The 11627-nt window shown below is 46.4% G+C and overlaps 2 protein-coding genes across 2 annotated transcripts; both read left to right on the plus strand.

Moving 5' to 3' along the window:
• The first annotated feature begins 112 nt into the window (after positions 1-112).
• Positions 113-1066, plus strand: LOC130022244 (olfactory receptor 7A10-like). Its single transcript, XM_056112997.1, has one exon. The coding sequence runs from the start codon at positions 113-115 to the stop codon at positions 1064-1066; it is 954 nt and encodes a 317-aa protein (XP_055968972.1).
• A 5441-nt stretch (positions 1067-6507) lies between these two features.
• Positions 6508-7446, plus strand: LOC130022245 (olfactory receptor 7A10-like). Its single transcript, XM_056112998.1, has one exon. It carries the CDS (start codon positions 6508-6510, stop codon positions 7444-7446), a length of 939 nt encoding a protein of 312 aa, XP_055968973.1.
• The last annotated feature ends 4181 nt before the right edge of the window (positions 7447-11627 follow it).

Below are 11627 nucleotides of genomic sequence, written 5' to 3' on the forward strand. Positions count from 1 at the left end.
AGGATGATTTGTGATTGATTGATTGTGAAAGGCTGGCAGACAGGGAGCGGCGGAAGGAGGATTGGAAACCACTGTCGCTGTATTTTCTCTCCCCTTGCAGCCCATCTCATACATGTATCCTTGGAACCTTACAAGACACCCCGAGATTTTTCTCTTGGGACTGTCAGAGGACCCTGAACTGCAGCCCCTCATCTTTGGGGTGTTCCTGTCCATGTACCTGATCACCGTGCTGGGGAACCTGCTCATCATCCTGGCCGTCAGCTCAGACCCCCACCTCCACACGCCCATGTACTTCTTCCTGTCCAACCTGTCCTTTGTGGACATCTGCTTTGTCTCCACCACCGTCCCCAAGATGATGGTGAACATCCAGACACACAGTAAGGCCATCAGCTATGAAGGCTGCCTCACCCAGATATACTTTTTCATCGCCTTTGTCAGCCTGGACGATTTCATCCTGACGGTGATGGCCTATGACCGCTTTGTGGCCATCTGCCACCCCCTGCATTACACGGTCATCATGAATCCCAGGGTCTGTGGACTGTTGGTCCTGGTGTGCTGGGTCTTCTGCCACCTGAATTCTTTATTTCAGAGTTTAATAGTCTTAAGTCTGTCCTTCCCTGTGGACTTGGAAATACCCCACTTTTGCTGTGAACTCAAGCAGTTGTTGCAGCTGGCCTGTTCGGACACACTCCTGAATGACCTGGTGATATATATTTTAGCTTTGCCATTTGTGGGCGGTCCCGTGGCTGGCATCATTTATTCCTACTCTAAGATCGTCTCCTCCATCTGTAGGATCTCCTCGGCTCAGGGCAAGTTTAAAGCCTTTTCCACCTGCACATCTCACCTCTCCGTGGACTCCTTGTTTTATGGCACAGTCATTGGTGTGTACCTGAGCTCTACTGTGAGTGAGAACACACAGTGTAAAGCAATCCTCTCGGTGATGTACACGGTCGTCACCCCCATGCTGAACCCCTTCATCTATAGCCTCAGGAACAAAGACTTAAAGGGGGCTCTGAAAAAAATCTTTGGAGGGGCCAGTTATAAACGAATTTTCTGGAACCATTGAAGTGATGCTCTGACGGGGATCAAAGCAGTGAAAGCCGCGATATGTTCAGATTGGATGAGAGAGAGAGGAATAGGAGGTTTTGGTTTTCTGTGAATTTGATTTCTCTTATGAAGTTTTTCTTTGTTGTGGGTCATACTGTTTAGCCCCTCATATTCAAATTTTATATAGAGTTGAAACTGACCATGTTTAGTGAGCTACCTGTGATCCAATTTCCCCTGTCATCATATTTCTACTTGATAAATGTATTCTCAATCTGGGATCAGAAAAGGTTGCCATTCTTAATTCTGCATTCTGCTTTTTCCATTTGGCATTCTGCAGGACTGCACCTTCGTTTTTGTTTTTGTGCCACTCTCCGCAGTGCTCAGACTGACTCTTGGCTCTGAGCTCAGAGGTTACTTCTGGTGACGCTCTTGTATGGGGTGCTGGGAATGGAATGAAAGTTGGCCGCATGCAAATCAAGCACCTTCCCACTGTACTCTCTCACTGGCCATCAACTTCCTTTCTTTTATTTGTTTTCTTGCTTTATGGGCCACACCCAGTGATGCTCAAGGGTTACTCCTAGCTCGGTACTTAGGGATTACTCCTGGCGGTGCTTGGGGGGACCAGATGGGATGCTGGGGATTGAACCCAGGTTGGGCGCTTGCAAGGCAAACACCCTCCTCATTGTGCCATTGCTCCAGCCCTCTTCTTATGTTTCTTAAGAAAGAATTCAGGGCTGGAGTGATAGCACAGTAGGTAGGGTTTGCCTTGCATGCAGCCGACTGGGGTTTGATCCTCAGCATTCCATATGGCCCCCTGAGCACTGCCAGGAGTAATTTCTGAGTGTAAAGTCAGGAGTAACTCTTGTGCAATGCTGGGTGTGACCCAAAAAGACCCCCCCAAAAGAAAGAAAAATAAAAGAAATAAATTCACTTGAGGCTCTGCAGCAATAGTATAATGGGGAGGTCATTGGCCTTGCATGAGACTATCCAGATTCAGTTCCTGGCATCCCATATGGATCCCCAAGCACCACAGGAGTTATTCCTGAGAGCAGAGCCAGGAATAACCCCTGAGTATTGCTGGGTGTGATCCAAAAAAGCAAAAAAAGAAAAAAAAAGAAAAAAAAAGAATTTACTTGAATCATATGTGAACGCTAGCAAGTGGTAGGCGTTTGCCTTGCACACGGCCAACTTGACCGACCTGAGTTCAATTCCTCCACCCCTCTCGGAGAGCCTGGCAAGCTACCGAGAGTATCTCGCCCGCACAGCAAATCCTGGCAAGCTACCCGTGACCTATTTGATATGCCAAACACAGTAACAACAAGTCTCACAACGGAGACATAACTGGGCCCACTCAAGCATATCGATGAACAATGGGAGGACAGTGCTACAGTGCTATATGTGAGAGCAGGTTATTAGTTTTTGTTGGGGAGTCACACTTGTTCAGCTCTGGGGACATTCCTGGCTCTGCTCTCAAGGATCATCCAGGCTCCAAAATATTATGGGGTAGGGCGGCAGAACCTGGGTCAGTTGCGCAGAAGGTAAGTGCCTACTGCTATGATGTCTTGGTTACCCATTCTCTAAAAGCTCTCTTGAATTTACTACTAAACGGGAAACACACTGTGTTTGGGTACAAGTAATATTTGTATGTTGAGATGAGAGGAAAATTGGAGATTATTCTTTTTTTTTCTTTTTGGGTCACACCCAGCGTTGCATGGGCTACTCCTGGTTCTACACTCAGGGATTACTCCTAATGGTGCTCAGGGAACCATATGGGATGCTGGGAATTGAACCCAGGTCAGCCGCGTGCAAGGCAAATGCCCTACCCGCTGTGCTATCACTCCAACCCCAGTCACTGTCCTCCCTTTCTTTGTGTGTCACTAAAATGCTCTTCCCAATGTCATCACGTGAAAGGAAAATGGCTTCATTTCCTCTACAGATGTGTATCTCTAAGGGATGTTGCTGAGTTGATGTATTTTATTTCTGTATTTTATTTCTGTGTCTGTGTGATGACTTTCAGTCATTTCTGCGATTGGTCAAATACAGCCCATGCCAATATGCTTTGTCTTTATTTTTCTTGTCATCCCTGGGGATGCTCAGGGCTTCCTTCTGCTGTCTCTCAGGAATTATTTCTGGTGGGATTTGGGGGGACCATTTGGATGCTCATTGTAGGGGATTGGATCTGGTCTACTTGGTGCAAGACAAATGCTTTTCCCACTATATTCTCTATGAATTCCCCACTTTGCTACTTTACTTCTGGCCACATGTCATTACCTGGTCCCAGGGCAGCTCTGCAGACCAGGGTGTAGAGTGGAAACACGGGGAGAAGCTTCTGGGAAAGGCAGTTCCTGTCAGGTACGGGAAAACCAGAATGAACCCTGATGCCTAAATTCCTGATGATTCATCTTCATCTTGGAGTTGGAGAAGGGTGTTAGGGGCATGTAATTTTTCCTCACAGTGGATACTTCATCCATGTTCTTCCTTTGAGCGTGGACCTCTGCAGGTATCGATAACAACTCCGCCATCATCATTAACTATCTGGCACATGGAATCACAACCGCGAGGATCGCTGTTGCAGGAGTGTGGACTGACAGCAATGGAGCCCCCACACTGTCCCGGTCCCCCTCAACAATATCTTGTGCAGGACTCCTATAGGATGGCAAACAGATCTTCAGTGGAGAATGGAGCTCACAATATTTGTAGCTGAGAAAATGAAGTTCTGTGAACACTCAATCACACAACCCTCAGGGGTGTCCGTGAATAATGATTTCCCAATGAATCAGCATTAAGAAGAGGGGGAAGCACCTCTATTTATTTATTTATTTATTTTTTTAATTAATTAATTTATTTTTTTGCTTTTTAGGTCACACCCGGCGATGTACAGGGGTTACTTCTGGGTGTGCACTCAGGAATTACTCCTGGCAGTGCTTGGGAGACCATATAGGATGCTGGGAATCAAACACAGGTTGGCTGCGTGTAAGGCAAATGCCCTACTCACTGTGTTATTGCTCCAGCCCAGGGAAGCACCTTTAATAGGGATTTGGGCAGAGTTGGTGTCTGTATTCTCATAAATTTTAATTTAATTTATTTTAATTAATTAATTAATTTTTGCTTTTTGAGTCACAGCTGGCAATGCTCAGGGGTTACTCCTGACTCTGTACTCAGGAATCACTCCTGGCAGTGCTCCATGGACCCTATGGGATGCTGGGGAACAAACCCAGGTGTGCCACAGCAAGGCAAATGCCCTACCTGCTGTACACTTTCCCCGCCCCCTGAGTTTTTATTATCTCTTTATTTTTTATATAATTTTTATTAGTGAGACACCATGAGGTACAGTTGTAGACTTATAAATTTTTGTGCTTGGTTTTCAATTATACAATGATCAAATACGCATCCCTCCATCAGTGCCCATTTACCACACCCACTGATCCCATTATCCCTCCCACCCCCCACTCCCCCCATCCTACCCTGCCTCTGTGGCAGGGCATTCGGGTTGGAGAAATGTTATGCTAGGTGTGAGAAAGTGTTTTGAGCATCGCCCTAAAGAGTGGATTGGCACCAACTGGAAAGCACAGAATTTGCTCTTCTCCGTGTCTTTCCTTTGGGAGGGCATCTGTTGGGTAATTTTCCATTATTTCTGTCCAGCCCAGCATCCGTCCTCCTGGGAAAATCCTGTGCAGGGAAGGAGAGCCCTGAGCTAATGAGCAGTCATAAGAAGCCCGAATACTATTCTGGGCCACCGGCCAGTGTAACCTTATGTGTGCCGGAACACACTCACCGCTCTGGAGTTCTGACTCTGGTTTGATGAAGCATCCAGCCTGCCATCTCATGTGGGGACAGAGACCCAGCCCCCCACCAGGCTTCCTGGAGACAGGCTGATTCTGACACTGAGTCCTTTCTTGCAGGGGCCCCAAGGTGAGTCCTCCTGCCCAGTGGACTTAGCCAGGCACAAATATTGTACTATGTAGGGCCAGTGCAAACCGCACAGCCCAACTTTGTGCCCAGATGTCCACGTGGTCGTCGCTGTTAAATGAAAATTTACCCACGGGCTGCTGGGAATACAAAAACAATCGATATGGAGAGATGGATTCTACTTGTGAGTGAAGAATTGTGCAGGATAATGATACATATTTGATTCATTTTCTGTAATGATGGCGAAGCTCCTGACCAAGGGTGTTGGTTGGGATTCAGGGATTGAAATCATATGCATGTTAGATGCCCTCCCCAAGGCAGATGTACCTCTTGACCTCCAATTTTCATGTGCACTTATGTACAAAATTAGTAAAATGATAGAGAAGCAGACAGAGCACATGGTAATCTTCAGACAGGCCCTGTACATGTTCCCATGTCTTACAGCTATGGGTGGTTTCTTTGTAGTGTTTGTGAACAGATTTATTTTTAAAAGTTGCATCAGCCAATATATTCTCTCAAGGTTATCAATTTTTTCTTTTTTGATTTTTGGGTCACACCAGCGATGTACAGGGGTTACTCCTGGCTCATGCACTCAGGAATTACTCCTGGCGGTGCTCCGGAGACCATGAGATGCTGGGGCTCAAACCCGGGTTGGCCGTGTGCAAGGCAAATACCCTACCTGCTGTGCTATTGCTCCAACCCCAAAGTTATCATCTTTTTCCTTGGACAAAGTATCACTGTGATGTTTGTGTAGAGAGTGTGAAACTTTCCACCTACACACACACACACGTGTGTGTGTGTGTGTGTGTGTGTGTGTGTTGGGGTCAGACCCAGCGATGCTTAGGAGTTACTCCTAGCTTTGCACTCAGAATTTCTCCTGGCTGTGCTTTGGGGATCATATGAATAGTGGCTGATTACACCAAGTTCAGGAGCATGCAATGGAAGAGCCTTCCCTGCCTGCAGTACTATCTCTCCAGTTCCCTTCCAAAGGCATCTTTTTGTTTTGTTTTTTGCTTTTTTGGGTCACACCCAGCAAAGCTCAGGGGTTGCTTGTGGCTCTGAACTCAGAAATTATTCCTGGTGGTGCTTAGGGAACTCTATGGGATGCGGGAATCGAACCAGGGGCAGCTTTGTGCAAGGCAAACACCCTACCTGCTGTACTATCATTCCAACACCCAAAGACATCTTACTAGAGCTCTTCCTGCCTTCTGTTACTTCCCACAGTTTGACATTTTATATTGAATTGGCAGTCAAAGGGTAGGTGCTCATTTTGCATGCAGTTGGTCTGGGTTTGTTCTGTATCTCTTACATGGTCTTGAGTCGGTGAGGAATGATCCCTGAGCACAGAGCCAGGAGTAAGTCCTATGCACTGCCTGGTGTGGCCTGAAATAAAAAAGAAATACTGAATCGGTGTATCCCATGGATATTGTTAGCTCCTAAGTTTATGTCTTAATCAAAGGTGAATGTGACGAAGCATGATTGGGAACAGCCGAGGGTGGATTGGAAACCACCATCGCTGTATTTTCTCTCCCCTCGCAGCTGGTCTCACATATGGATCCTCGGAACCTTACACGACACCCCAAGATTTTCCTCCTGGGACTGTCAGAGGACCCTGAACTGCAGATCTACATCTTTGGGCTCTTCCTGTCCATGTACCTGATCACCGTGCTGGGGAACCTGCTCATCATCCTGGCCGTCAGCTCAGACCCCCACCTCCACACGCCCATGTACTTCTTCCTGTCCAACCTGTCCTTTGTGGACATCTGCTTTGTCTCCACCACGGTCCCCAAGATGCTGCTGAACATTCAGACGCACAGCAAAGTCATCAGCTACGTGGGCTGCCTCGCCCAGATTTACTTTTCTCTCCTCTTCATAGGTCTGGACGATTTCATCCTGACGGTGATGGCCTATGACCGCTTTGTGGCCATCTGCCACCCCCTGCACTACTCGGTCATCATGAACCCCCGGCTGTGTGGGCTGCTGGTCCTGGTGTGCTGGGTCATCAGTACCTTGCATTCTTTGTTGCAGAGCTTATTGCTCTTGTATCTGTCCTTCCCCATGAACTTGGAAATCCCCTACTTTTTCTGTGACCTCAAGCTGATGGTGCAGCTGGCCTGTTCGGACACACGTCTGAATGACCTGGTAATATATATTTCATCCGTACTATTGGGGTGCGGACCCCTCGCTGGCATCCTTTATTCCTACTATAAGATTGTCTCCTCCATCCGCAGAATCTCTTCAGCTCAGGGGAAGTTTAAAGCCTTTTCCACCTGTGCGTCCCATCTCTCCATGGTCTCCTTGTTTTATGGCACAGCCCTAGGTGTGTATCTGGGCTCTGCTGTGACCCACAGCTCACAGTCTAATGCGGCCCCCTCGGTGATGTACACGGTGGTCACCCCCATGCTGAACCCCTTCATCTATAGTCTCAGGAACAAAGACTTAAAGGGGGCTCTGAATAAAATCTTTGGAAGAGCCAGTGATAAGGACTAATTAATTTCCTGGTACCATAGAAATGATATTTTGGAGGAGTCAAAGCAGTGGAACATAAAATGTTCAGTTTGGGTGAGGTCAAGGATAAGGATTTTTTGGTTTCTGTGAATTCTATTTTTCTACTATTTTTTTTTTTTTGGCCCACAGCTGTCGTGCTCAGGACTTACTCTTGGGTCTGGCGGGGTTCAAGGGACAACATGGGATGCTTAGGATTGAATTAAGGCCACTGTCCTATCTCTCCAGCCCCTCATATTCAATTTGTATATGAGTTTAAACTGATCATGTTTGTGCCCTACCTAATAGTTTCCTCTATCATCATTTTCCACCTTTGATAAATGTATTCTTTTTTTTTTTTTAGCTTTTTGAGTCCCACCCAGCGATGCTCAGGGATTACTCCAGGCTCTGCACTTAGGAGTTACTCCTGGTGGTGCTTGGGGGACCATATGGGATGCAAGAGATTGAACCCATTTGGCTGCTTACAAGGCAAATGCCCTCCCTGGTGTATCGCTCTGGCATGATAAATGTTTTTTTTTTTTTTTTTTGCTTTTTGGGTCACACTAGCAGGATTTACTCCTGGTTCATGCACTCAGGAATTACTCTTGGCGGTGCTCGGGGGACCATATGAGATGCTGGGAATCAAAGGCAAACGCCCTGCACACTGTGCTATTGCTCCAGGTCCCGATAAATGTATACTTAATTTGGGATCAGAAAAGGTTGCCATTCTCAATTATGCGTTCTGCATTTTCCATTTGGCATTCTCAGTGACTACGCTTTCATTTTTGTTTTTGAGCAGTGCTCAGGGCTTACTACTGGCTTCTAATTCAGGGGTCATCCTGGTGAATTTTATGGAATCATATGGGGTGCTGGGAATTGAAGCCCAGTTGACTGCCTGCAAAGCAAGTGTCTTACCTGCTGTACTATCTCACTGTGCATCAACTGCAACATTTCTTAAGAATGAACTCAGGGGCTGGAGTGGTAGCATAGCAGGTAGGGCGTTTGCCTTGTACGCTGCCAACCCGGGTTCGATTCCCAGCATCCCATATGGTCCCCCGATCACCACCAGGAATAATTCCTGAGTGCATGAGCCAGAAGTAACCTCTGTGCATCGCTGGGTGTGACCGACAAAAAAAAAGGCAAGAATGAATTCAGTTGAATGGTATGTGAGAGCAGGTTATCGGTTTTTATTGAGGGGTGAACAGGATTAGCTCTGGAGCTACTCCTGGCTTTGTACTGAAGGATTCCTCCTGGCCCCGGGTTCATGGGATACTGGGGATAGAATGTGAGTCAGTCGTGCCAGAGTAAGCACCCTATGTAACGTGCTATCTCTTTGGCCCATACTCTAAAACCTCTCATGAATTCACTACTAATACGGAAACATGCTGGCTTTGGGTACAAGAATATTTGTATGTTGAGAGCAGAGGAAAATTGGATGTCATTGTCATTTTTGTGTCCTTTCTTTCTTTGTATGTCACCCAACTGTTCTTCCCATGTTCTAATGTGAAATTAAAGAAGCCCCATATGTTCATCTCTCTACGTGTGGTTCTAAAGGCTGATGCTGTGTTTAGCTATTTTTATTTCATGAGCTGCTTTTATTTCATGTTTCTGTGTGATGACTTTTAGTGATTTCTGTGGCTGGTCAAATACGACTGATGCCATTTTGTTCTTTGTTTTTATTTATTTAAAAAATTTTATTATTATTATTATAAGGGCTGGAGCGATAGCACAGCGGTAGGGCGTTCGCCTTACTAGCGGCCAACATGGCCGACCCGAGTTCGATTCCTTCGCCCCTCTCGGAGAGCCCGGCAAGCTACCGAGAGTATTCGATATGCCAGACACAGTAACAACAAAGTCTCCAATGGAGACGTTACTGGGCCCGCTCGAGTAAATCAACGATCAATGGGAGGGCCTTTACCTTTATTATTATTATTATTATCTTGCCTGCATGGCAAAGCCTGGCAAGCTACTCGTGACGTATTCAATATACCAAACACAGTAACAACAAGTCTCAAAATGGAGACGTTACTGGGCCCGCTCAAGCAAATCGATGTTCAATGGGAGGACAGTGTTTGGACAGTGTTTGACAGTATTATTATTATTATTATTATTATTATTATTATTTGCACGGCAGAGTCTGGCAAGCAACCCGTGGTGTACTCGATATACCAAAAACAGTAATAATGATGGTCCTCATTCCCTTGACCCTAAAAGAGCCCCCAATATGCCATCAGGCTACACTAGCACGCAACAGGGATGAATGGAGACATTACTGGTGCCCACTCGAGCAAATCGAAGAACAACGGGATGACAGTGGTATAATGATTATTGTTTTTGCTCCTTTTGGGTGACACTCCGTGATGCTCAGGGGTTACTCCTGGTGCTCCTGGTAGTCAGGAATTACTTCTGGCAGTGCCTGGAGAACCATATGGGATGCCAGGGATTGAACTGGTCCCCCGCTTGAAGGCAAATGCCCTACCTGCTGTACTATCACTCCAGCCCCTTTGTTTTTATTTTTGTGTCACAGCTGGGGGGGCTCAGGCCTTCCTCCTGCTCACTCTCAGGAATTCCTTCTGCTGGGGATTGTGGGAGACCATCGGGATATATGTAGCAGGGGATTGAACCCAGGTTAGCTTGGTGCAAGGCAAATACTTCACCCACTGTTCTCTCTCTCCAGTCCCCACTTTGCTACTTCACTGCTGCCACATGGCACCATCTGGTCTCCATGGCTGTTCTGCAGACCAGGATGTAGAGTGAAAACCCCAGGAGAAGCTTCTGGGAAAGGGCCTTCCCATCAGGACCAGGAAACTGGACTGGACATTGATGTCTAAATTCCTGGTAATTCATCTTCATATAGAGATTGGAGAAAGGTGTTTTGGGCATGTGATTTTTCTTCATGGTGGGCATTTGGAGCTGTGTTCTTATTTTATTATTTTTTGCTTTTTGGGTCACATCTAGTGAGGCTCAGGGGTTACTCCTGGGATGGACGTTGATGTGTGAGTGAAGAATTGTTTTGGACAATAATACTTACTTGATTCACTTTCCATATTGACAGCAATACTCTCAACCATGGGTGTTAACAGCCAGCATCATTTTATCTCCACGATTCTTGAGATCTCAGTGGTTATTTTTGCACTCTGTATTTCTTTGTTTCCTCTTTTTTTTCTGGTGTGTGTGTGTGTGTGTCAGGGACATGCTGTGGTGCTCAGTGCTTAGTCCTGTCTAAGCATCCAGATTCGGGGAATCGCTTTCATGTTTGAGTTTCCTTTTATTTTTTAACTTATTTTTTATTTTTAATTTATTTTTATTTTTTATTATTGAATCACTGTGGGACACACTTACAAGCTTTCATGTTTGAGTTTCAATCATATAACGATAAAACACTCATCCCTCCACCAGTGCACATTCTCCACCACCAATGTCTCCAGTATACTCCCCCACCCCAATCTTAACCCTCCCCCTGCCTCCATGGCAGACAATTTCCCCCATGCTCTCTCTCTGTTTTTGGGCATTCTGGTTTGTAATACAGATAGTGAGAAGTTATCACGTTTGGTCCTTTATCTGCTTTCAGCACACATCTCCCATCCCGAACGATTCCTCCAACCATTACTTCTTGGTGATCCCTTCTCTATTCCAGTTGCCTTCTCCCCCAGTTCATGAGACAGGCTTCCAACTATGGGGTGATATTCCTGGCCCTTGTGTCTACTGGTCTTAGGTGTCAGTCTCATATTATGTTATTTGATATTCCACAGGGCTGGAGCGATAGCACAGCAGTTAGGGCATTTGCCTTGCATGTGGCCGACCCGGAAAGACCCAGGTTCGATTCCTCTGCCCCTTTTGGAGAGCCCAGCAAGCTACTGAGAGTATCCTGCCCGCACAGCAAAGCCTGGCAAGCTACCCGTGTCATATTCGATATGCCAAAAACAGTAACAAGTCTCACAATGGAGAAATTACTGGTGCCCGCTCGAGCAAATGGATGAACCGTGGGATGACAATGCCCCAGTGCTCCAGTGCATTCACAAATGAATGCAGTCTGTGTCTGTCTCTGTCATTCTTACTCATTTCGCTTAGCATGATCGGGGGATCACTCTTGTTGGTGGGCTGTAGAAGCACAGGAGGTTTCAGGGATTGAACTCCGGTCAGCATTATGCAAGACAAAGACCTTCCCCATTGTTCTCTCTCTCTGG

The sequence above is a fragment of the Sorex fumeus genome, unplaced genomic scaffold, assembly GCF_029834395.1.
Source record: "Sorex fumeus unplaced genomic scaffold, SorFum_2.1 ptg000019l, whole genome shotgun sequence".
Lineage (NCBI taxonomy): Eukaryota > Metazoa > Chordata > Mammalia > Eulipotyphla > Soricidae > Sorex > Sorex fumeus.

Excerpts from the sequence above, each read along its gene's own strand:
- LOC130022244 (XM_056112997.1), top strand. The coding sequence starts at position 113 with ATGTATCCTTGGAACCTTACAAGACACCCCGAGATTTTTCTCTTGGGA.
- LOC130022245 (XM_056112998.1), top strand. The coding sequence starts at position 6,508 with ATGGATCCTCGGAACCTTACACGACACCCCAAGATTTTCCTCCTGGGA.